This window comes from Xiphophorus maculatus, chromosome 22 (genome assembly GCF_002775205.1).
Source record: "Xiphophorus maculatus strain JP 163 A chromosome 22, X_maculatus-5.0-male, whole genome shotgun sequence".
Taxonomy (NCBI): Eukaryota; Metazoa; Chordata; class Actinopteri; order Cyprinodontiformes; family Poeciliidae; genus Xiphophorus; species Xiphophorus maculatus.
The window spans coordinates 25,573,340-25,600,293 of NC_036464.1; the positions used below are offsets into that span (position 1 = coordinate 25,573,340).

The 26,954-nt window shown below is 41.0% G+C and overlaps 1 protein-coding gene across 2 annotated transcripts in view; it reads right to left on the minus strand.

The window, feature by feature from the left end:
- Positions 1 to 1,158: 1,158 nt before the first annotated feature.
- cdh11 (cadherin 11) overlaps positions 1,159 to 26,954 on the minus strand; it is a 128,558-nt gene continuing 102,762 nt past the window's right edge. For both annotated transcript variants that reach the window (XM_023327449.1, XM_023327450.1), the window contains 9 exons: positions 21,425 to 21,612; positions 9,693 to 9,806; positions 9,395 to 9,534; positions 9,100 to 9,233; positions 6,573 to 6,694; positions 6,348 to 6,465; positions 4,231 to 4,482; positions 2,918 to 3,069; positions 1,159 to 2,829 (listed from right to left, as the gene is read on the minus strand). In XM_023327449.1, the coding sequence (XP_023183217.1) occupies positions 2,464 to 2,829; positions 2,918 to 3,069; positions 4,231 to 4,482; positions 6,348 to 6,465; positions 6,573 to 6,694; positions 9,100 to 9,233; positions 9,395 to 9,534; positions 9,693 to 9,806; positions 21,425 to 21,612 (1,586 nt within the window). In that variant the 3' untranslated portion in view covers positions 1,159 to 2,463. The remainder of the gene's footprint in view (positions 2,830 to 2,917; positions 3,070 to 4,230; positions 4,483 to 6,347; positions 6,466 to 6,572; positions 6,695 to 9,099; positions 9,234 to 9,394; positions 9,535 to 9,692; positions 9,807 to 21,424; positions 21,613 to 26,954) is intronic.

Sequence of the window (26,954 nt, forward strand, 5' to 3'; positions counted from 1 at the left end):
GTCAACCTTTCCGGGATTCCATCACCCCCTCCTGCCCCACATGTGCACAATTTATGTTTAAAATCAACACATGTTGATGCAACATATGTTGCAGGCAACACACTACTGCTCTGGAAAGTGTTCACACCCCCGTTAAAGTGCCACGTTTCTGTGATGCACACAATGAGACTTTGCTAAATCACCAGATTTTCCTGACATTTGCTAATTAGAATATTTTAGCTAAGTTTTGCAAAGATCTTACAGAAAACGAAGGATCTAATCAGGCATAGGTATCAGTCAGGAGAAGACAGGAATAAATTCTAAAACAAAGACATTAGTGATTATCCAAAGCACACCATGGTTACAGTGGCGTATCCATCCATCCATCCATCCATCCATCCATCCATCCATCCATCCATCCATCCATCCATCCATCCATCCATCCATCCATTTTCTGTTCACCCTTTGACACTAATGGGGTCGGGAGGGTTGCCGGTGCCTATCTTCAGCTACGTTCCGGGCGAGAGGCGGGGTATACCCTGGACAGTCTGTCGCAGGGCAACACAGGGACATACAGGACAAACAACCATGCACACACACACTCACACCTAGTGAGAATTAGAGAGACCAATTAACCCGACAGTCATGTTTTGGACTGTGGGAGAAAGCCGGAGTACCCGGAGAGAACCCACGCATGCACAGGGAGAACATGCAAACTCCATGCAGAAAGACCCCGACCGGGAATAGAACCCAGGACCTTCTTGCCGCAAGGCAACAGTGCTACCACTGTGCAGCCCTGGCGTATTAGTCATTATGTAAAATTTAAGTTCAGCTTAAATTCGACAGCCCTCGCCTATTGGGGTCTGTGGGCAAGAAAAGTTCTTAGAATTTGCGCGATTTGGAAAAGGTTTCCAAAGTAGAGAAAGAAAATGTTGTGAAAACAAGATGTGGTTTTCTGATATGATCATAGCAAAGAATTCAAAATGGTGAAATTCAATCAAAAGTTGGTTCAAGCTTAAGGTTGTATCCACTTACAGTATTTACACCTTGTTTTTAGTTGGATTTGAAGGGTTCAAAACAAAGGTCTCGTGTTTTTTAACACCACAAGAACACGGCATTTTACTGGAGGTGTGTTAACTTTCGACAGCCCCTATACCTAGGAATGAGGAGGGGGTGACAAAGTTTACATTTACTTTGCTGGGCTAACAAATCAACAGCACATCCTTGTTTAAGAGCAGCCGAGGCGCAGGTTGCACCCTCAGAGTGATACGTCATATGTCCGCACGTTGCTCTGTACATACTAAACAAGCAGAAGAGTTTGCTTTCTGAATATATTCTTCAAGTAAAAAAAAAAAGAACTTAAAAAAAGGGGGAAAAAAGAGAGAATACACTGGGTTGCAAGAGTTTCTGTTTAGGTTTAAGGCGATTTTTAGAGCTCACAGATTTTTACCCATCGTCATCATTGGTGGACTGGGAACATGGTGGTGATCATTCGTTGGTCGACTCAGGTCAAAATGGGAAACGATTGCTGATGGCAGGAGTTTGGACAAACCGGGTCTGTGGAATGAAAACGTCTTCTCTTCTTAGAGAAGACTCAATCACTAAGGAAAAAATAATAATCCACAGTTTGGAAATGGAGATACTTTTTCAGTCCGTTTCTGTTTGGGAGTAGAAAAAAATGGGTGATACTTGTGAAGCACTGTCACAGATACTCCTACAGCCCACGTGTTGGTACAGCTACCAAAGCTAGTGGTCTCGATCGTCAGTCTCTGGTTTTCGTGTGTGCTAACCCCTGGAGTTGTTGTTGAATTATTATAAGGCCACCATACTGTGAAGATGCTCTGCTCATCTTCAGAGTATCAACAACCCGGAGTCGGTCAACTCATCTGATCTGTGGTACCTGCTGCTTTCGGCCGACAGAACAGCATGTTAAACTTCTTCAGATTTCATCTGGTTGCAGGCTGTTGCCAGACCCCAAAACACACTTTTTTTCTTGCTCTTCCTTGTCTGCTTTAAGAGAGAAACAGAATGCAATATGCCCTGCTGCTAAGGGAGCTGTTAAGAGAATAAAATATCTCCCTGGCTGCCACCTTTGAGGAAGTACATGAATCTAGTCCACAGAAGTATATGCTATATCCAAGATGGTGCACTAATATGGTTCCCATCAAATTTTCTCTTAAACAGACAAACTGGTGACAGAACTCTCAGCCCTGCAAAGCTCAAGTCTATAGAAACAGTGGAAAAAATGTACCATAGAAGAGACAGAAGAGATTTAAGAAAAAGGAAAGGGCAGCGGTTCAAGTCAGCATCCCTCTACCCAACCATCCTGGGGAACCACCATGCGGAAGGGAGGAGCTGTTAATGTTCAGATTGGCATGAACTAGTTGGTTATAACTGAAACGTGAATGAACCTTCAGTCAGCGCATCCTCATGGAATCGATGAATTCGAAATCAGGTGGTTGTCCTCCGCCGGAAAGACCGCTGTTAAGAGTCCTCGCCGTCATCCTCGTCGAGAACAGAGCAGTCTTTCGTCCCGTACAGATCGGCTAGCTTCCTGAACCTTGGCCCCCAGCTCTGCAGATAGTCATAATCCAAGTCGGACTCCGTTGTGACCGACTCGAGCGAGCTCAGCGAACCAGCCAGCGATCCCCTGCCTTCGTAGCCGTAGATCTGGATGGAGTCGTAGGGCGGCGCCGTGGGGTCGCCATCGGCCTCCGCGATCCGAGTCTTGATGAAGTCGTCCACATCGACGCTGTTGGGTGCTGGGCGACCCACGCCAGGCCTGATGGGGTACTGGAGTTCCGGTTTGATGTCTTTCCTTGGCAGAAAACCGTTGGCACCGTCTGGGTTCTGGGCGAAAAAGGGAAGCGGTAATAACATACAAACACTGACAGAAAGACGGGGAAGACATCTTATTGCTGGAGCAACTCTTCCTTACCTGCAGTGTCGCGATGTCGAAGGCCTCCGTGTCTTCCTCGCCGCCTCCTTCGTCATCATATGTAATGATATTCTCTCTGATGTCCTCCTCCTCAAACACTATCAGCGGCTCCTTCTTCTGACGCCTCAGTGCGACAAACAGAACCACAATGGCTGCCAGAAAGCAAAGCACCACATTAAACAGCTTATTTTGGCATTGGATCCGTCTTTCAAATCGGAGTAAACGCTGCACTGCAATGAGTGTGGATAATTGGCATACCCCATGGGGTGGCCCATTAAATACTAATTCATATTTATACTACTGTGATGCACACATTCCCATTTAATTGCTTGTAATTTTCAAATATGTCTTTTGAAGGTTTTCAGATGCATCCTGCTAATCTTAAGAGTGCGGCGTCATATCTCTATCTCGGCTCTAATGAGAATGATGTAGCCTGAATCAGTCAGCGAAGACCAGGAAGATGAAATGATTTCATCTGCAAACACACTTCCAAGATGTCTTTGAGGTTTTGGATTTGGGATCAGAAGATATGGGTATAATACAGTGATGAAAAAGAAATAATAACAGAACAAAAGTAAGATTTGGTTGGCTCAGACTGATTAGTACGATCTAATGACACCTAGATCCACAAGCCCAAAGTAGTGTGTAACTGTGAACTGGTTGGTTTTAATAAATCTTTGACAGTTGAATTTCCTCATCCCATCACCTTCTGCCAGGTTTTCCTGCAGGACCAGGATTGTATTTCGCCACCTGCATTCTCAAAAAAAGCTGCCATGTGGGGATACGAGTTAAGGGTGAAACTGCCGATGACATTAAGTCAAAAAGTTATTGACCAACTATATCAAGTTGGTCGATAACACAAGAATATGAGACCAAATAATCCTGTCACAACAAGATTTAAGACCTGTGTTAATGTACTTAAGGTTGAGAACTTAAGACTTATTCAGGACGAGTGCACACACTGATTGCGCTGAGGTATTTCAGCTGCCTGAGCTGCGTGTTGATATAATCGAAAAGAAATTCTGCACATTTTTTCTTCTAGGATAATTTTGTATGTCCGCTGAAATAACAAACCGCTGTGATCCAATAAATTTAGTGCAAAACTGTTAAACCGATCATTTTAGAATAAACTTTAAAGCAATGGCAAAGATTTAATAAATGTCAAAATAATTATTTATTTACAGAGTAAATAATTTAAAAAGTTTTTAACATTTGGGGATGTTATACTGACATCCCCAAATAACAAGCGATGCAATCATCCTTACATGTCCAACATAGTTCACCTTGGTATGTTTTTTTTTTTGGTTTCTTACCAAGCAAAATGACAATGCAGGCTAGAATTGCAATCAGAGCGCCGGTGCTGAGCCCAGCAGGCAGGACATAGGGCTCCACATTACAGGAGAGGATGGAGTCTTTGCTGTCGCAGGAGCAGACTCTGATGGTCAGGGTGTTGGTGCTGCTCATGGAGGGGAAGCCGTTGTCGTTTATTTCAATGGGAAGGTAGTAGACATCCTGGGTCAGACGGCTGAAGCCTTTGCGGAGCACATAGATGCTGGCTGTGCTGTCTGTGGAGGAGAGAAGTGGAGACAGGCAGGTGAGCTGGCTAGATAACAGTAAGTGACACAAACATGCGCAAGGAGGAAAGCGATTTCCATCCCATAACTGCTCAGCAGCTCAAGTGGCTGGAATGCCCGGATTCCCAGGATTCGAAGTGAGGAGTGAAGACTTTCCAAACAGTTTGTTTCTGATGGGAGAAACTGTAAACAGTGCTAAGAGACTATTCTCAAACTCAAGATAGTTAACAGACTCCCTGGAGAGATGTACTTGCACTGAAAATTAAGACTTATTCTGAAGATTTTCACATTTTATTCCAGTAATATGAAAATAATCTAAGAAAAGTAATACAATAAAAAAGTAGAAGAAAAAAATGTACAAACTAAGAATTTTATAGCAGGGGAGTTATGTACAGTATTTCCGGCACATAGTGCCATTTTACAGCACATCAAATTACTATGTTGCCTTCAGTTGTTATTGAAATGCTGTATATATAAAATATGACTTAAAAATAAATCATAGTCATTTCTGATGCCTTGAAATTGGGCCTCTATCTCTTTAAGAACCTCCTCCCCTTCGTCACAGCGATGCTCCTCAGTAAATGGTGCCATTTACAGCTGTTTTACGGAGCTCAGTAGATGCCCAGTTCCACCAGGTGATTGCTAATTGCTGCTGCTAGTCTGGAGGAGCTGAGGTGGGAATATGATATAAAGGTCAATAAGCTGATTTTGCATAATCCTCCTGGTTTAAATATTTGTGCTTGCATTATTTTGAAACAACTTGTTGGTTTCATTTGAAAAAGGAATGAATGTGAAGTGTTTCTGTGTCATACAAATGAATAAATTACATACTCCATTTTTGCATCATGGGAATTATCTGTAATTTTACTCATCAACCTGAAGTGACGGGTTTTCTTGTTTTCTAAGTAAAAATGATATTTTGCTGTCAACTTTTGTTTTTTCATTCTTTTTTAAAAATCTCATCTGTGCTTGTGCCTATCAGCGCCAAATCTTCCTGTTTCAACAGCTGAAGGTTCCAGCTGAGCTTCATATCACTGGTTTTGTTTTAGTGCCAAAAACCTGATGGGCCAGAGGGAACAGTTATAAAAAAACAATACTTATAGTATCGTCTTCCTCTAATCTTGATTACTGTAATAATCAAGATCAGAGAACTTGGGTCAGTACAGTTGTTCCCACCATCAGTATTTATAGTTGGTTGTGACTCTTGTTAATAAAAGCTATTGGATCCTGAAGTATCACTAGTTGGTGTCTATAAATCCTGCTTGAAACAGAGTGTGTAGCGCATTTACAGCTGCATGACTGTATTTTTCTTTCCATATCTTTGTAAAACCCATAGTCTAAAAAATCTCAGAATATCAGCAGCTTTGAAATACTCAGACAAGCCCAATGAGGCACCAACAACCATGACACATTCAAAGACTTCAAAAGCTCACAGGTAAAACATGCTTTTACACACACCGCTCTCTTCCCATGACATTTCCTCTTTTATCCACTGTCTTCTCTGCTCTGCTTCCCTTAACTCTCATTTCCCTTCCTATTTTGTCTCTCACAAAACCTAATTCAATCAGTCGCCCCCCCCAAAGATATACGTACAGACGGACAGAGACCCCACCACAATTAATATGGCCCGCAGGACATGTGTGCATTCATGAGTGTGCGGCAGAAAAATTCAGAGCACCTGCTTATTTCTACGAGGCACTGTAAGCCTCCATCTGGTCATGCTTTGATCTAATTTGAGTGGAGGAGGGGGGAAGGTGTTGAATAAGAGACTGCAGAGGAAGATACAGGAAGGCTGGCTGCAAAAATAAAGTGTTGGAGGAAGAAAAATAAAGAAATCGGTATCTATATTGATTTACCCCTGTTGTCTTTGAGTGAGAAGTTCTGGTTGTGGGCGACTTCAGGAGCAAGGCTGAAAGTGAAGTGTTGCCGGTGAGCCATCTCGTCTTTGTCCACAGCGCTGACTGTTTCGATAACCTGCATCACACAAGCACAGGAGATTAGACGTTGATCAACAGTCACTGAGTGTTTATGCCTTTCAATGCTGAGGTATTCTCTGCACTGCCTGGTGCCGATGGGCGTACCTTCCCCGGCGCCACGCTTTCACACATGTGGACTTCGTTGTTTGTGGCAAACTCTGGGGCGTTGTCGTTGACGTCTTTCACTTTGATGTTGACTCTCACTTTGGTGTCTTGGTGGTGACCGCCTGTGTTGCACATGAAATAATCAGTAACCTGTTGCTACCAGGCATATGAAAAGCAGTGTCAGACACGTTGAAGTGACAAAACCTTATGTTCTCGAATCTGGTGTTGTTTGTTTGTCTGTTTAGTAATCTATTTTTGGCATTGAGGGACAATATTGTTTTCTTGCAAGATTGTCTGTCAATCAGACAGCCTCTTAGAATTCTAAGAATGTAACAAGCAGCTAATTATTTTTGCCGTCTACCACGCACTGACTCATGTCTATTTACAGTAATGTGTGAAAGAATTCCCCTTGAAATGTGAACATATTTTCATGCTGCAACTACAAACCTTAATGTTCAGTGGACCCCGACTATTCTCTGCTTAGTATTCACTGATTCTCTTAGTCAAGGATTTTTCTGTGGAATACCACTCAAAATTATTTGTGGAAAATTTGCGTATTATATCTAAAATATTCTAATAGTTGAAGGAAAATGCAGCTTTGGAAGCTGAAATAACTAGACACAACATTACTTAATACACTATCAGCTGGAGTTGGCAAAGCAGTCAATCCAGGAGCGACATTCATTTTCCTTGGAACTAACTGGCTGTACCCCAAAGAGCAGAGTGAAGTTAGACAGGGGATGCTAGCTTCTGCTGTAATGTTAAAACAATTTCCACTGTAAATATTGTTAAGGTATATTGATGTTTAAAATAGTAAAATATGCAATTCCAAGTGTTTTTAGAGGAGGGTCCTTAAGTATTCGTTGATTTCAGCTGTAGGCTGTGGTCCCTAACACCTGGGAGTATCAGGAGTTCACTGTTGGTTATCTATGTGATAGACCAACACCAAGTCCATGTTGGCCAAAAAATATAAAGAACTAAGAAATATTTTTAAGAAACATTTGTTGTATCAATTTTGTCTTTTTTGTCTCTCGCTATATTTGCATAGTGTCCACAACAGAACAACACTAATGACACAAGGAATCATTTACTGTTTAGTTGTTTTTTTTTAATGTTATCTTTAGGATACAAACTACATGTTGTTTCTTCATTTTTGCATAAAACAGAAAAATTAAGAAATATGAAAAAAGTCATACTTACACACATGCCAATTAATAATTGGAAAAATGTATTTAAATTGAAAAACATCTGAAAACTATGTTGTTTTCCTTTCACTTATCAGCTATTTACTTAGACAATATCTATATCCAGATAAAATACACAGATATACTGTATGTGGTTGCAGTGTAACAAAATGTCACAACCATGTCAAAATGATAAAAGGAATGAATACTTTGGCAAGAAACTGTTTTTGTATTCGTCAACACTAAGTTTGCCCTGATAAGCAAATGTGACAAATTCCGAATATCAAACAGAAGAAAAAAGGATGGGAAGTATTTCTGTGTTGTAGAAATGTACATATTTGCTGAACTTGTCAGCGTATGTTTTCCGCTACCCTGTAATTACTGGCCATTTATTTAAGCTTCCCAGTGCCTAAATGTGGTTAGCATAGCCTGCAATGCTTCTAACTTTGTGGGCGGCTAGTCCGTTTCCATCTGTCCGTCTGGCGTCGAGCACGCCACAGGGAAACCACATGGCGCTCTGCTAGCTTGAGCCCTGGCCACAGAATACCAGGGTGGGGCCATGGTGGCCTGTGAAGATTTCTGGCGTTAAAACCAAAGAGAAAAATCTTCGTAGTGTCTGTGGGTGGACAAATCTAACCGATTTTCTTTAATTTTCATTTGTATTTTTTTTTTTACTTTCCCTTTGCTAATAAGGGCTTCCTGCACCACTTAACGTTGACACTGTTAATGCCACCAGTGTGCTGCTTCTCAAAATCAGACCTAAAGTTTTTGAGTAACATCAAACCGTTGATCTATAGAAACATCTTTAAATGTGGGAATGCTTTAGTTCTTTACCCCTTTCATGATTTTTGTCTCATTTAACAAAAACAAATGTAAAGTCAAAATACTAATGTTGCTAATTTAGCCAAAGGCAACACGTGAAAAACTACCTAAAGCAATCTTTCAAAAAATAATTAATCTTTTTTGCACTTTATAATGATGGGCTTCAAAGAGAATCAAGCCAGATTTATAACAGTTTCCACATTAATGGGCAGTATTTCTAACTAAAGTACTTTGATTCTGCCTCAGTTTGTTCTGTATTTAAGTCCTTTCCCAACCACAAGTCATGATGCAAACTGCCAACTTTGATTTTACAACCTTGAAGAATTACAGGAGTTCTGAAGGCAAAGGACTGGTTCTGTTCCTTTGAATTCAGATCTCTATTAAGTCTTTGTGGCATAGAGTCAGCACAGTGACAGAGACATTGTACCAACATTTTGGCTCTTAAGTTCAAGGGTAAATATTGTTTTCGTTGCCTTGTAATAAGCTTTGATGATTGGGCGTGTTTGCTTTGATATACATACCGATCTCTGTAGCTGAAACTGAAATATTGTGCCAGGGTTGTGTTTCTCGGTCCAGCGGTCTGTTCGTGGTGATCATTCCGTCTTCTGAGATGCTGAAGAACTGATCCACATCTGTGTACCGGGGAATCATGTATCTGTTTGTAGAAAACATGTTCTATAACACGAGACTCAACATGTTCATAGACTTTACCACTTGGAGTATGTTTTATGTCACTGCATAATCTCAACTTTTAGGTTATCTTTGTGCTCTGATCTGAGTGTCTTTGTGCGTGGCCACACATTGTTTTATTGTTACCTGACAGGATTGTTGGCAACATCCGTGTCCTTGGCATGAACCCGTCCCACCGGGGTGCCTCGAGGCGTGTTCTCCTCCACCTCGAAAGTGTAACTAGAGGCTATGAAAACGGGAGGCTCATCTGCGTCCTCCACCGATATCTGCACACCAACACAAACAACCGCTGAAGGGCTCCTGTGATGTTTGCTTTATTAAACCGGCAAACAAATATGCCCGCCTCGCTCTACGAGGCGCACCGTGCACCCAATGAAATGCATGCATTATTGACTTTTCTGCTCCTTTTCACACACAAAACTACCTTGATTGTGGCTTCATCCTTGTAAGGTCCCCAAGCGAGAAATCGAGGGTCTAAGTGTGGGTTGGACCCCTCCACCTTCAAAGTGTAGGACCTCTTCGTCTCAAAGTCCACTTGCTGAGAAAGTAGAGACAATGGATTTTATTATTATTATTATTGCTGCAAATACATACAACATTGTTGTTTATTCCAAAGAACAGAACTACTATCCATCCCCTGCAGAAGCTGCATTGATGTTGCAAACTGCATGAATGATCAGTGCTGAGCTTTCATGTTCAGGTAGGGGGAGCTGTTGCCACATGAATGAATCGAAGGAGCTTTTGTTAACAAGCCAAAAAAAAAACAACAAACCCCCCCCAGTAACCCAAATCGAGACTTTGATTTTAAAACTGTTCCTGGTGTATGATATGGCATGATATGACAGGATTATTTCTGGAAGTGAATGAATCATTGGATTGTTTTTGTTCTGGCTGCTTTCATCATCAGATGAATAACAATAGTGGTGTGTTTCTAATGAGCCAGGATGAGGTCTGGGAGTCTGGGATGCTGCGTGATGAGGAGGAACAGAAACGCTTTCAGTCACCAAGAGGCGAAGCAGGACCGCGACGGCCCGTTACCGCCCGCAGAATTAGGCAGAATTTAATCAGTTACACTTTGACAATGGAGACTGCTGTATTAATCATCCACTTTTAACACACATCCTGCCAACATATCAGCTGACATATCAGTAAACTCCAAGACACCTCTGAGGTGCTGAATTTATTCACATGGAAGTCAGGATCACTTCACTTTTTACATACAGCAGCCTGGATGCAGAATCGATTTGTGCCCTGAGGGGTGTTTTTTTCCCCCCCATTGTGAGCATATTTTCCTTACACATCACATTCTCATCTAGTCATATCAAAAAAGTTGCACTGCAATTACAAAGCAATGACCCTTGGCTAAAAGGCACAGTGAATGTTACGCCTCTAATGATCCTCTCTCCTGATGTGCAGAGTCTACACTGCTGCAGGGAAAACTTCTAAGTCAACAATTGTTCTGGCAGTTATTGTATGATGCAATACCCAAGAGGTGCTCTCTGCTAAGATTGCAAGGCAGCGTGCTTCGCCAGCAGCACTTGGCAGCAGCCTCATATGCAGCTGTAATCATAGCAAGTGACACTCTTTTGGGTGTTATTGTTTGGTCTTAAACAATGATCCGCTGCCACAAAGACTTCGCTATTCCACCTGAAAATGGTGGTGCTGAACAGGATATATCCTAGAGCAGGTGTGATCTTGTACACTAGGGCTCCTGTGCCTTTGGGAAACGTTGATTTGGACTAGCTCTGTCATGTTGGTTCTGATTTGTCCTCTTTGTAGGCTTTTGTTCATCGGTTTTAAAAAGCAGGCTTCACGGATGCAGGAGGAGGAAGTTCAAACCATCTTCAACCAGATTTTTAAGACAAGAAGCGAAAGCAAATGAGGTGGACTAGTAGTGATTATTGTCACAATTACATTAAGCTCTTGTACACAAAGAAGTTCTGTGTCATTGGCTCTAACCATGATAATTGGTTCTATCCTATTCTGATTATAAAGGTATTTTACATAAACAGTTTCCCATAAAAGCAGGGTTTAATTATTTAGAACTTTTGAAACTCCAGGAAGGCAATGTTTAAATATTTTGCCCATCTTGAGAGAAAGTTAAAACAGATATAAGTACATTAAATATTTTGCCTCCGTCCTTGATTAGAGTGATAAATTTCAGCAAATTGAACAGCTTGCAAAATTTTCTATATCTGTTTAAAACATTGATGAAATGATGGTGTCTTTTCTTTGAGGTGCCTGGAAACATTTGTAGATTTTACTTTAGGTCAGTCTTGCTCATTTTCAGTTGAATCATTGGGCTTTTAATATTCAAAGAAACAATGTTGTTTGGACATCCCCCGGGTGTATTGGGGGCACCCCTTCCTCTACTGCTACTACTGTTCTTGTTTATTTCTCTCTTCCAACAAAAAGAAATCTGTAAGAATCCATTTCTGCAAAATTCCCAGAAGATTTGGAAGTAGCTTAGAAGATATTTTAAATTTATGGCAGCATAGCCATCGTTTGCCTCTAAATCATTCAATTTAATTAAGGTTCACTGCGCAATTAAGGTTAACTTTTCTAGATGTAGGCTCTGATATTTACCATGAAATTGAATAGAAACCTCAACATTTTTAAAGTTAAAAAGAAATTAACTTTAAAAATGTTCATATGGTTTGGGTCATAAGGTTTGAGGCTTATTTTTGTCTGCGGTTTCATAATTTTAATTTAATTATCAAATTATGGTTAATGTGATGCAATAGCTTCTGTAATGGGATTACGTTTACAGCCCCATCCATTGATCGCTATCCATGGGTCCCCAGCTGAGCCCATTTAACTGAATTCCACACTGAGGAAGATGCCTCTGAATCCCCTGCCAGATATCACCTTCTCCTACAATGAAAGACTCTGGGAGATATGTCTTCAGTAGGAGTGACTCAAGGAAGGAATGAAGGTCGAAGACAAGCAAAGGGATTGAAAAAAAATGGAAGAATGAGGGGAGAAAAGGAAAGAACAGAAAGACGAGAAGGAGAAAGGATGCAAGAAAGGAACTCATAAGGGACACATGGAAAGGAGGACAGAGGTAAAGAAATAAGGAAGGATTCAGAGGGCGATGGAGGTAGGACAGAGCAAGGGATGTAAAGAAGAGAGGAAGAAATTAATTAAGGAAGGACAAACCAGTTTGTATTTTTGGGAATAAAATACACTACATTGTGATCTGAATGTTATAAGCTGCCACTTTAATCTAAAGGTTTAGGTCAAGACTCCATAAAGGCCAGTGAGGTTCTTCTACTACAAAAAGGCTCATCAATGCTTTTTTTGGACCTTGCTTTATGCATTGGTGAACTGTCACTGTGGAACAGCATCTAGCTCCTTCCTAACTGTTTCCACAAAATCAGAACACTCTGCACTAGAATGTGCACTTGAAACCACTCAGTCAGGCAAGAGGAGTTCTCCTGGTAGCTACCAAAACCAGACTTTGTATTGTGCCATGTTTCGTCACTCTGAAGAACATATCTCCACCAGTCTGGGGTTCAGAAAGCTTTAGAGGACCACACCTCTTGCTTTTAAAGGGTCAGATGTAGCAGCTTATTAAGGAGACCCTATGAAGCTCTCTGTAGACTGTCCTTGAGGTAAACTAAATGCCAGACAAAGTTTGGATGTGTGTAGCTGTTAACAACAGAAAGTTGATGAATTTTGCACACTACGTGCAGTTGCACCACCCACTATGTAATTTCACGTTTCTAAACTCAAGTGCAGTATAACTGTTGTTATACCATCAACAATTGACCTTCGAACATTTAGATAGCATAGCGTACCCTGTTACGGCCTCATGCTGAAATTCACCAAGTTCCTGAGGGAAACTAATCCTTTCACAGATGTTTGCATGTTCTCCCTGTAAATGCATGGGTTCTCTCTAGGTACTCTGGCTTCCTTCCACAGCCCATAAACATGACTATTACATTAGTTGATCTCTCTAAATTGCCCCTAGGTATGAGGAGCAATTTAGGACCAGAGTGTACCTGGCGCTGGTACCACTAGGGATAGGTACCAACCTAGACAATGAATGGCTGTTTGTAGCATTCTTCATGCCTAAGAGATTGATTTTATACAACTGTGGCAATGGAAGAGGTAAGAACGCCTGCAATCAAAGATTTAATGGAGTGACCAAATACTTTTGGCAATATAATGAATATTTTTCCTATTAAGCACTCTATCCACTCACTTTAAGCGGATACTTGGTACATTTAGTGACAAGTGTCTAAAAAGCCACCATATGCAAAAACAAAAGCACTATAATGTTACTGAAAGAATCTGAATGAAACAATAAGCCATTTTCTGAAACTGACATTATGCTTGAAATCATCTCTGGTTTTGGGTTTGTCTAGCTGTTAGCTCCACAGACCCAAACCCATTAAACGAGTGAAGACTCATGAACAATTTTAGAGCTAGAGATTCTGAGTTCTGCAACCTGGATGGCTAAATAAGGCACATTAATATGTGCTGGAGGCAGGTAATCCTGTTTATCATTCATAAAAGATTCCGAATCCAATCAAGATTACAACTCCGAGCGAATAAAGTCCACCGTGTTCTATGTGATCTAACACATTATCAGAAAGTAACACCTCCTCTGAATGGATTGTTGCGCACTCATCCAGTTCCAGATAAACATGTTTAATACGATGATGACAGGTACAGTCAAAGAAGAATAGATGTGACCCACTTCTTTCATTTTCTCATTTCTGTCCCTGCCTCCCTCTCTTCTTATCGCCACCCTCTCTTTATTCTCTCCCTCTTTCTATAATCAGTCTGATATAATGATAATAATATTCACAATAATACCCCTCCTTCTCCCTATTGCTTTCTGTGGCACACATACACACACTGCTCCTTAATATTCTGTGGACTGCTTTCGTCAGGACACAGTTGAAAGAGACTAGCTGATTAAAGCTCATCCCCGTGTGTCTGTCTTTGAGGAGGAGAGAATAGAGATTAGTGAAGGCTACTCTTGATGCTGATTTGAAAGTGTGTATAGGTGGAAGTGCATGCATGTGGTCGTATGCGTGTGTGCATGTGTGAAGGTATGCGCTTGCTTTTAATTTCGTGTGACGATACCTTCAGGGCACAAAAGGTTTTGATTTCCCCTGAGACGAATCAAGACCCAATAATTTCACATGCATGCATGCACACTCTCCCCTGCGTACATACAAACACTTTCAAGTTAAAATGGCGTCATCAGATCAAGGGGGGAGAGTGGGGAGCAGCAGGGGTGGGTGTGATCATCTCATTCTGCACTTACGCACTTTTAATCAGGATCTGGCTAATGAGCTATTATATCAAGAGACAGGAGGAACTGCGGTAATGGGCTGATGTGTGGCGGTTTCGACAGATCTGTTTATGGTCCAGCGTTGTCTCCAAATCAGCATCAGTAAGATCTCACTGACCAAATCAAGATAAACTTACTATATAACAACTCAAAGGTCAGGGTATGTTACAGATGGCTTCCCTGAACTAGCTAACCAATCAGCAGAGGACCAGAGGACTTCAAACTTTAATGCCTGCTCCAACGTTTAAGGTCAAGACATTAAAACTGACAATGCGCAGCATATAAGATAGAGATAAAAAACTTCTTTGGGTTACCAAAGATCATTTGGACCTTATGGCCATTTCCCACTTGTACCTCTACACCACGGCTCAACTCTCAGCTACACAGCTGAGGTGGATTTGCACTACAATTGAGGAACAGCTCTTGGCTACTGGCTACTCCTGTAGCCAGCACCTCACCTTAAAAAGTAGTGTGAAGTGATCTGTACATGACAACAACAGTCTGGTCCGTCTGTGACTTTCTGTATGACTCAAAACAGGAGAGAGCCAGAATGGGATTGCAGGTGACCAGACAAAACACTCTAAGTACAGGAGATTGTAGGACGCAAGCAGTGACTCCAACCTCTAGTCCGTCGCTGACTGTCTTCTAGCATTGCTTTTTTCAGCCCCACTCAGTACACTTGGAACCCCAACAAAGTAGGTTCTCAAAAAAGGGGCTATTACCAAAAACTACCTGTTACAAGCATAAATCTCTCAGGTTTCTCATCATCAGAAGCACCAGCTTCCAAGACAGCAGCTGTAGCACCTAGACTACCTGAAGCAGTGGCACTAACTGCTGATGCTGTAGCAAAGTTTTTTATGTACTTCCAGATCCAGTGGAACGTAGCTACTCTCTCTGTTCTGCCCCCATAGACACGTCCAGTGCAGTGCAGCCATCGTTCTCTCCTCCCAGTGTTCTAACTTCAACAGCACCCTATTCAAGATCATCATCAATATTATCTCCACTGTACACAGGTCAGGCTTCAGCATCCTCAACCTCACCATCGTTCCCTGTGCCGTCTTTCCTCAGATACCGACTTACATTCACTCCAGTTGTTCTGTACTTAGTTTTCTTCAGTCAGAGGAAACTAATCATCCTCTGATTGAAGGCTGTCAATCAGACAATGTGGGATGGTACGTGGAGGGGATCTTCATGACAGAACCCCACCATCTTGAATCTACACCTTTCCTCAGGCACCTACTTATATTTGTCTCAATTGCTCTGTGTTCCTCTAATTAGTTTCCTCTTGTTTCTTTTGTACCACAAAGTACTTCAACTCCCTGGTTTTATTGTTCTTGGCTCAATTCTCCTGTTATCGTCACCCTGGTTCCACATACCACCTCCAGTCTGCCTGAACTGGAGCAAAAGAAAAAAAAACAGCAACAAAAAAAACATTGTCTACTGTATCATTCAGAACCTGAGATGGTAGATGTGTAAACATGACCCTTAAACAGTAGGGAAACATACACTGAAGGTTCTGGCAAAGTGGTTAAAATAGTTTACAGGAATATTTGTGCCTAGTAAGGGTGGGGCATCCCACAGTCAGAGTGGGAGGGGTGTTGAGCATGATAACATTATTTTTTTGTTGGCTCTAGTGGCCTTTATTTGAAAGTAGTTTGTCAGAAAAGAGGGCAATGAGAGACGGGGAAGACATGCTGCGACTGTCGCCAGGCTGGGAGTCGAACCTGTGACCACAGGCACGAGGACCAACGCCTCAATACGTGGATTATGCTTTAACCTTGCGCCACCACAGCACCACGAGCATGATAATTTTAACATTCTGTGGGATATGGATCCAGACTTTACAAACAGGGGATGGACATCCAACCAGATAATGTCACAGCAGATAAAGAGCACAAGAAGACTGTATTTACAGACATAATGATTCCAAGAGCACAAGTATCTTACAGAGGAAATACGGAAGTAGTGAGTGCAGTGGGAACAGATCCTATGCAGTATCTTCAAAGAGAACATACCCCAATGATTAGGACAAGAGGAGAATCTTTTCTCATACATTTACGAGAGTTTCTGTAAGTCAAACACAACTGGTTTTCTATGTGCTTGGGTTCAACATTCAAGACTATTTTGACCAATATATCTGTGGAGGTTATACTGTAAATTTTCAACAAGCAGCTATGCCTGTCCCTCCAACAAAAACCAAAAGATTTATGAAAGAAGAAGCTGCCCCTAACTTTGGTATGGTAATGGATCCCATATTACATACCCAGTGACTATCCTTTCACATTGTGAACACGACGACACCAAACACAAATCCTTGGAGGATCCCACCAATGATGAACATTGTAAAAATGACCTGAGCCTAATATTTTAAGAAATATTTCGTATATTATGAGAAAATTTCTCTGTAAGTTTGGCCAAAAAAACCATTCACAGCCTCGCCTGCACACTGTATTGTATACACACTGTATACAGTATAATAAGATCTTGCAGTACAAGACCTCCCACAAAACACGGTGATATTACTCTTATAGTCTATCTTTTAAAACACTATCCAGTTCCTGTTTACAGTAAATAAATAAATAAATCCTTGGTGTGTGTCTCGTGAGCTGGATGCATTGTCAACCACACACACAGAGACACACACACACGTATGAGCCCTTCATTTTGGTGTAATCGCATGATTTGCATTCAAATTATTCTGGTGATTTTTGGATGGATCTTTAAAAAAAAAGAAGAAAACTTTCATTCAATTTTTTTTTTTACATTCAGTTACAGGAGAGCAATCTGAATTTTAGATATGCACCGCTCTGTCACAGCCCTCTACTGTTGGCTTATGCCTTATTTATGAGTTACCTGTATTGCTCCGGGGTGGAGTAATTATAGTTGTTGATAGAGGAGAAAGGAGCATTATTCATTATTATCACTAACTCATTTCCCCTCGTACTACTGGTGTCATGGCTGGGAGGAGCGCTCAGAGCTGAGGGCTCGCAAAGCCTGGCTTCAGCACGGAGCAGAGAATGGATCGCTCAGTCAGAAGGTTGTGAAGCGGCATGGAAGAAGAAGAAAAAAGAAAAAAACAAAACATGAGGACGACTGGAATCGATTATTGCAGCAAAAGATTTTCCCACATCATCAGAGAATACAAAGTGTGGGTTGGGGCTCACTGAGCTTCTGAGCAACATCTCGACTGTCTTGGGAGGAAACACAGCTAACCACAAATACTGTGGCTGCCATAAATGGACATCCTGATAAATATAAAGTAGATATTGTTCAAATACTTCGAATAATTAATTGAAGATACTGTACTGTTTGATAGCTAGGATCAATTGGAATGTATGCGATTGAATTGAAAGGATATTTTAGTAAAGTGCCACGACATTCTTGTGAAATGGAGCTATAGAAATGAAACAAGGGGCTTGCTGTGGTGGCGCAGGGGGTTAGCACGCCCCACGTTTGGAGGCCTTAGTCCTTGACGCGGACGTCGCGGGTTCGACTCCCGGTCACGACGACCTTTGCCGCATGTCTTCCCCCCTCTCCTCACCCTCCTTCCTGTCTACCTACTGTCGAAAAAATACGAGCCACTAGCGCCGCAAAAACTCTTCAGAGAAAAAAAAAAGAAAAAAAAAGAAATGAAACAAATTGAATTGAATACATCACAAAAACTATTCCTTAATTAAACTAAGGTTTAGTTAGAAGGAGGAAGGGAGAGAGGGACGAACAAACGAACAAACAAACTTACACGTATGGAGAGCTGGAAGGGACATGGCCAGGAGTGGATTTGCTAGGTTGGGCTTGAAACCCGTTCTAAACTGCTTGACATCCTAGTTTTTTTTGGTATTTGTATACCTATCACTCTGTGTTCACTTTTCTTTTAATTACATATTTTCCCCAGCCCCTCTGTTCCCACTCAGCTGCACTATAATTTGTTGATTATCTCAACTTATTTTAAGCCACTGATCATTTCCCTTTTCTCCCCATAAGCTCCTTCCAGCCCATCTTGCCTGTTGGATCCTCTCTGGTTCACCGTTGCCTTTCTGGCAGAAGTCATGCAGCACTTTTTGTTCCTTTTTCATCTGGAAGAGCATTTTATGTAATAAATCTTCACATTCGAGCCAAGACCACCACTTCCCGGTGTGAGCTTGGATTCAATTACATGATTGCAATTTTTAAACTTTTTAATATATTTTTGTGCAGTCAAAAAAAAAAGTTGATTAGTTGAATTGTACAACTGAAAAGAAAAAAGAGCAACAACAAGGTGAATAAATATATTATAATTTCAACAGAAACTTTAAAGTATTTTAGTTACCAAAACAGTACTTACATTATTTAGACCTTAACCGTTATTGAATCTTACATTTACAAACTGATATGTGGCAATGTGATAAATGTGTTATTTTTACATTTTTCTTAAAATTCCAGATGCTGTATGAATATAACTTTTAAAATGAAAGGTAGGTGAAAGAATGTTTAATATATTGAGTTAACTCAAGTACATCCTGTATAAAGACCTGAAAACTCTCCACTCACTTCACATAGCAACAATAAGCAATAGCATTGGACCTGCACTCAATTCAGCAAAACAGATAAAGACTTCTTGGATGAGTTACAGTATTTTTCTACCACACAGCTCACTATTACAAGATCTTTGTAGTCACTTTCAAGTACAAGTTGTCTATACATTACAGTTTAAATGCGCAGATGCCTTCAGGTCTCTGAGAGCACAAACAGAGCCTCGCTTTTTAAACCACAATCTAAGAACAGATGGCTCCTGCTGCTTTGTGCTTTCTCATTCAGCACTAGAAAGAAACTTTATTGATCATTTTGCTAGTGTAGGCAGCATTGCAGTCAGCAAAAAAAATAAAAAAAATTAAAAGGTCAATGTACAGTATATTTTTGCATGCAGCTCTAATATATTTGCTATTCTCTTCCCAGTGACCAGACAGGGTTGTACTTTTCCTCACCTTTGCTGACTGGGATTTAATTCTCTCAAGTTGGGAGTTTTTTGTTTGAGAAAAATATTAACTTTACAGCTGGAATAATGAAATTGACACATCAATCAGATTCTTCATGACAAAATTCCAAACTTTACTTCCAGACTCAAATTTTCAGAGTACTCTGACATTAATTTGCCAATTGTTAGTCTTAATAAAAAGATGAATGAATGAATGAATGAATGAATGAATGAATGAATGAATGGTTTGATGGATGGATTGACAGGCTGCACCATAGCAGTAAATATTGCAATGATGATATCAGGTGCAATATATTTTTCTTTTTCTTTATGTGCGTAAGCTTGTCCCAATAAGTAAATCATCGCATGATAAATTAAAATGAGCTCGGTAATAATATTTCTTTGAAGGGCAATATTGTGCACAGAGACTTCATAATCATTTTTTTTACAGTTTTGGTTCCAGTGTTGAGTATTCTGTACAAAAGTAGGGTTTATTAGTGTTTGAGAGGGAAAACATGCATCATTATGGCATTACCATATCATCAAGGTTCTTGGTAGTGATGATACATTTTTGACAAACTGATAGGAGAAAGAGGATGCAACTGACAGAAGGCAAATACATTAGCACACCACATAGACAGCCCTGCTCATGAAAGATAATCACTAAGACGTTAATCTAATAAATATTTCGCCTTTGATTTTACCATATTAGTTGAAAATGGTCACAAGATGACAATATCATCGTTTACTACACGCTTCTTATTCTATGTGACTTTAGTATTTTTTAGAGGCATCATTTGTGTCTAGTTTGAGCTTTTGCTGCTGCGAGACTATTGGCATGTAAAAAACAACTTCAGAAGTTTTATGTTTTATGTTTTCTGTAGACCAAGTTTTATTTGGTCTACAGTCCCCTGGAGGGCTGCCAGGGGATGCTGTGGGACGGGAAGATGAGAACAAAATGCAAAAAAAAAAAAAAAAGCATCCCATAATGTTTTTATTCTTAAATGTTTCATCATAATTTCTGTTTTCCATTTGTCAATCATTTCGTTTTCTAAAATATAAGTTTAAATGATTTATTTAAATGTTATTTCTGATTGGCTGCCAGTCAAATTCCTCAAGCTGCTTTGCTCTGCAAGCTAGCACAGCAAGCAAGAAATGGAAAAGTTTCTGACAAGAAAAAGACCAAAGGAATCCTCCAGCATCCCCCGCTGTGGAGGACGATGGAGGAAAACTATAAGAACTTCAGGAATAATTTTTTTTTTATATATGATGAATGTAATGTTGTATGATTACATTATACATTACATTAATGTATGATTAATGTTAAATATGACATAATTTCTTATAATCAAAAGTGTGTTGTGTTGAACAATTGTACTATATGGTAATAAAGTCATAATGTATTATCTGATAATAAAGATTTCCGCCATAGAACTCATGACCATCTGAAGTCAGAAGGTGTGATGCAGCATAATTATGGAATAGTGAATAAAAATCATTCTAGTTGATGTTTCTTGAAATATTTTGTATCATTGTCTGTGGATTTGCAAAGGGGGTCCATGGCAAGAAGTTAATGATCTTTGGGGGGCCATGGAATGGAAAGGTTTGGGAACCCTTGAATTGGTCAACATTTACTGCACTCCAAACATACAAATATTGTGCGCACTGATATTTTGATGATGATGCATTCACAATACATGGGGCTGCCCAACTGGATGGAGAGATGAATAACTTAGATTCTGGAAGAGAACATGGACCAAGAAAAGTTACGTCTAATTCCAGACTTTTCTCAACTGTCTAGCAATCCACAGCAACCTCACAGCTAAACGGTTTTATGTCTGAAGAAGACTGTAGAAAGTCCCATTCTGGTCCTTCAATCCTCCCTATCATCCCTTACCTTCTTCAGTTTGATAACAGCCTCTCTGGTCTCTGAGTTGGTGGACAGCTCAAACATGCTCATCCCATCTCCGTCTATCAGGCGATAGTTCACAAGTCCGTTGTCTCCCATGTCAGAGTCTTTGGCCTTAAGACGGCCCACCTCCTCTCCTGCCACCTTGTCCTCTGACACAGACATGGTATACACACCTGGTGGGGGTAAAGAAGAAGAAGAAAAAAAAGAGTCAGAAAATGTACTTGCCGATGAAGGCCAGCAGTGTTATCTCGTAGTCACGGCTTGCTTTGGTATTCAACACCTTTGGAGAATTCTTGGCCGGCTGTCAGCATGTTTACTGGCTGTGGCAGGGTCAGCTTTGGAGGGCAGCAAGGGATTAACACGAAATATACCATCTGCCTCATATGGCCCAAAGGATATTAATATCTCCTGCGGTGTCAGGTGTGTGTGTGCACGTAGGTAAAGGCACAGACTCCAGATTTTCAGAATGCAAGCAGGAGGACCATATGTCTTCCTTTATCCTTCCTTATCGTCCATTTCTCATCTTCCCGTCCCGCCTCCTCCCTCTGCCCTACCCAGATGTTTTCTCCCTTTCTTCCTCACCTTTTTCCTCCACCTCTGTTCCTCCTGTCGTATACTTCCCTTTCTTTTCTCTTTGCCCATCATCTGTTGTTTTTCTCCTCCCCCATCTCCACCCACACCTGCCTTTCAGAGAGACCTTATCATTTTGACTTGCACGTCATTAGCATGTTTATCCCGCTTGTCTAGGTGGAGCAAATCATTCGAATCATGAAATTTCCTTGGTCATGAGGCGACTAAGCATATGCATGCGGAAAAAAACGAAGAGTCATTCCCGGGCCTGGACCCATCCGGCTGGAATCCCCACCAGCTACCCTCAAGCTCTTTACTTTTTCTTCGCCACATCTGCATCGATCCTCACCTGATCCCTCTTAACCTTTCATCTCCCTCCCTGTTCCTGCCGTTTAAACTTCCCCACATGTTGATTGACTCTGTCCTGCTAATGTTCCCCACCACCCCCTTTCACCTCGTCTTCATCTCTCATTTGCCTTTGCCCTCTCTGGTCTCTCAAATCTTTTCAGTCATCCTCACCTCTCCTCCCCCTTTTGGCCTACTTCTCCTCTGCCTTCCTCTCCCCTCCTCAGTCCTCTTCTGGGTAAAAGCTCATTTCATGCTTGCCCCCACCACCCGCCTCCTCCCTCATCCTTGCCCTTTTCCTCTTGCTCTTCCCCTGTCATATCCTTGCTTGTCCTAAGTAGCTTAACTTCACTGGCTTGTGGCAGTTGATTTAAACATTGTATGACAGAACACACAGCCGACTTGGCGTACCTGGCTACAGGCGAAAAGTGTAGCGCAGCGCATACAGTACCAACATTTACATCCAAATCCCACATTGGGAGAAATATGTTAAATTTTTCAGATGAATATTCATCAGGAAAAGTGTGTGACTTTTTATGCAGTTCTCAAACTTTTTTCACAAAGATATGTGAGGCCAACGGGCTGGAGTAAAGAAACATTTCTAATACTTTGAACTGCATTGTTGCAGAAATTTGATTTAATGGACTATAGATTGGTTTGCTTGTCTTCCTATACAACTGGAGTCATAAATGTACATACACACTGTATAAACGCTTCCTGCTTTAGGTCTGTTTGACTTAACAAAAGTATATTAAATTTGTTAAATGCCAGAATAATGATTGAAATATTGAATTAGAGAATTCGCTCTACAACCAGCCCCTTGTTCTTTGCTTCGTACAGAGGGTACAGACCCTCGCCTATTGAGAAACAATTGCTTGCTGGAGGTGTGGAGGTGTTGAAATTTTGAATGACTGGATCTGATTTTATCCAGTCACTAATGTTTGGGCGTGACTTATATAATGCATAAAGTGGATGGTGATGGACGTTACGCTATGAAGCTTACTGGAAAATACAGAATGGCGCCACAACATATTTGCCAGCAATAAAAAATCTTAAAGATTCTCCTTGCTCTGACTATAGCTGCTCAATAGTTGGGAGCGTGGCTAACACGGACCAAACGTGTTAGCCGTGTTTCAGGCTTCATGCACCTCATCTGTTGCCGTTGCCAAACTACAACTACAATTCTGAAACAGTGCGGAAACTCAATGTCATTGTTCACAACTTCTCCTTCTGACCGCTGATTGTCCAGGATGAAAGTCATCGGAGAAACGGAGCTCAATGAGACAAATCCCAGACAGAACACTGAGGGAAAATGAATATCGAACAGAATTATGTGGGAAGGTGATGGCCAGGCTACGCATTTTGGTAGAATTGCATATTAAACTATGTAACATGTTATCAATTTTGGTTGTCCTTTCACATGCTTCTCAGAGTAGTTTACTGGACAATTGTTTACCATGCCTCCAGATTGAACTAGTGTTTGTAAACCCAGCTTGATTCTGGCCATTGGTATTGGGCTCTTGCTCTTAAGACTCTCCCAACCTTTGATCGAAATGTTATCAGCTCTCCTTGACGTGGTCGCATGACAAAAACTGCACCATCTTGTTTGCAGGAAGGCATCCTCCACCACTTCTCAACACCAGGCCTGGGCTGAACTACGTCACACAGAGCCCTATGTGATGTGCCATGTGATTGGTCAGACATTTGTGGATGTGTTTCCTGCAGAAATGTGCTGAGACAGCAATGTTGACATTTCATTTCATCTATTTTGCTTTCACTATCCAGTTTTTGTATCTGCATGCAACACAAATACTTTTGAGGAGTGTTTAACAGACGGTGGGAAATGACGTGGATTTGTACAATTCCTCTCAAAAGTTCCTAAAAAGACCATTAAATGGCTAAAGGTTCCTGGATGGAATGTGAAAAGTCATTGTCCACAAAGAAGGCTGGAAGACCTCGACTGCTCTGAACAGAGTCCTACCCTCCACCAGACAGAACACCTCTGGGATAAAGTAAAGTAGAGATTGTGAAACATCAGCCTCTTGTCCAACATCAGTGTTGGATCTCACATACAGAATTGTCAAAAATGTCCATAATAAACTCCTAAATCTTGTGAAAAGCCTTCCCAGAAGAGTTGAATCTGTTATAGCTGCAAAGAATAAGCCGACATCAACTTAAACCCGATGGATTAAGAACGGGATGTCAGCAGGCAAAGCAATATAGTGTCAATTCAACACAAGGTAATAATGTATTCAGAAAAATGTCTCAACAGTCATTATTTAGCTGTCAGTATTTTTGGTTTATCATAAAATTGCCTTTATGAAATGTGTCTGACAATATTTTTCCAAATATGGAAACATTTCAGTTGTTATGCACGAATAAAGACGTGTCGTCCTTTCTGACGTTTTTTTCTCTCCTGTTTGTCAAATCTGGCAGGAAAACTTTCCATTAAAGCTCCAACGTGGTTTTCATTTAAACACTCCAGTCATGTTAGGGGTTTTTTAATTGAATCATTCTGGTGTGTTTCACAAGAGAAGACAGCTCTGTAACAGCAATTTCAGAAGTCAGCGAAGGTAAATGAAACGCTCAAACAGAAGCCTGTAGACACCAATCAAAATATATTCTCTTCAAGCAGCTTTTTATGACCTGCGTCGTACCCCCGCTGTTTCTGTTGGAGCGGGAATTAGAGAGCACTGGCTTTACAGTGCGGTGGCACGAGTACATTAACAGTATTTAACAAAACCATCTTTGTCGTCATAAGTCTAATAAAGACTGAAGTCACGGAGTCACAACACTTCTCATCTTTATTTTCCCCTCCTTGCTTCTAATAACCCTCTGTCTGTGTCGCGATGAATTTTCTGGGGGGTGCATGATAATGAGGTGAAAGGCAGAAAATTGCAGGGACATGAGGGGTGTGTTAAAAGCAGATGAAGCCTCAGAAAAATGCCACAGCCTAATGGAAACTGGGAAAAAAACAACACAGAACCACATAAGGAAGTCTAGCTTTTTGTACAAAACTGCATATGTATTACTTTTTATCTCCCCTCATTCTTCCTCAGGGTTTGCTCCAACTTTATTAGTACACCAGTGCTGGTGACAAGCTGAGCTGGAGGCATGTGATGTTTTTTTGGCTGTCACTTCAGTGAATAAAGCACCCAGTGTGGCTTACTCAAAAGCACGATATCTAAATAACACCTTGGCACAACTCATCACATAACTCAAATGCAGACGAATGATATGTCGGCAGGGAGTGTTAATTCTGGTTTTTGTCTTTTCTGTTTTTCTTCATGTCTCGCTTATCTCGTTTTTATCCTTTCGGTGCCCTCTCTCAGTCAACCCCGCTGCTAAATAAGTAATAACTGTCCTCATTCTCACCATCTGGGAGACTGTTCTTGCAGGTGGTTGGGTTGCTTCGGCTTGTTTTTGAACACGGGGGCCAACTTCCGCAGCGTGCTGTTGTTCTGTGTGTTTCACTGCTAGAGATGCGCTAAGTGCTGTCATGAGGAGAGGCACTTTTGCTAGAAATGTAAGTCAAAGATAATATTTAAGGGAAATTAAAGGTTCCCGTAGCTTATATATGCAATACAAATGTCTTCATTGGTTAGTATTTTGATGTTCACATGGTTAACACTATGAACATTTCTGCCACTCTGTCTTCAAAGACATGAAGCTAGCTACCCCGAAGCTAGCTGTTTGCAAGCAAACATTCCTCTGTTTATAGTGTATACAGACCTTCATTTCATATGAAAATAGAACACAAACATTCTGGGGAGTATTTTAAGCCCCTCCCACTCCAGTACAGTGGATGTTAGTGGGGGCTTAGCGACCATAGTGTCATCAGAAATTATTGGCCTCATTTTAATTTATAATGCAGCTGAGTATCTGATTAATTGGTTACAGTGACAGACAGACCATTCTAATATGTCATTCATTGCAACTTCAAATGAAGCTAATCTCTGAAGAAGGAATCAGGGAAAACTGGCCGCATGGACACACCCCATGTTTTAAACAAATCTGTAAAATATGTAATAGTCCTAATTCATACAACTGTTACGGAAATTACATCGGAAATTTAAAAAAAAGGGGACAAAAATGGAAATAAAGTAAGTACTTAACAGAGTTTTAGCTTTAAAAGCCCTTCACTTTTACAAACTGTCACACAGTTTAAAACAGTAGAAATGTCAGTGTGGAGTCTTCACACACCTTAAATTCTGAAGATAGTCTGCTGAAAAACAAAAATGGATTCTGGTTGTCACAGCCCTGTAAAATCAGATTTTAGCTTCCCTTGGTAGGCTGGTGGAAGAACTGTCAGCTTGTCGAGGCACGTAGCAACCAGACGGACGACTCTGACAGGCTCTTTCCCTCTCCTCTGCAGCCTACCTAGCTGCTTCCACCAGCGTCCCTCTCTCTTCTCGCCTGTTCAGCCACTCCACAGGCTAACTCCTCTTCTCTCCCTTCCTATACTCTGTCCCTCCATTCCTGCAGTTAATTTCTGTCTGGAGTTCCTTGGTTTAGAGCTATGGGAGGGGAAGGAGAAATGCGGAAAGAAGAGAAAATGGCAGAGTCATTCAGATGGCTAAAACTAGCCGAGGGGGGAAAA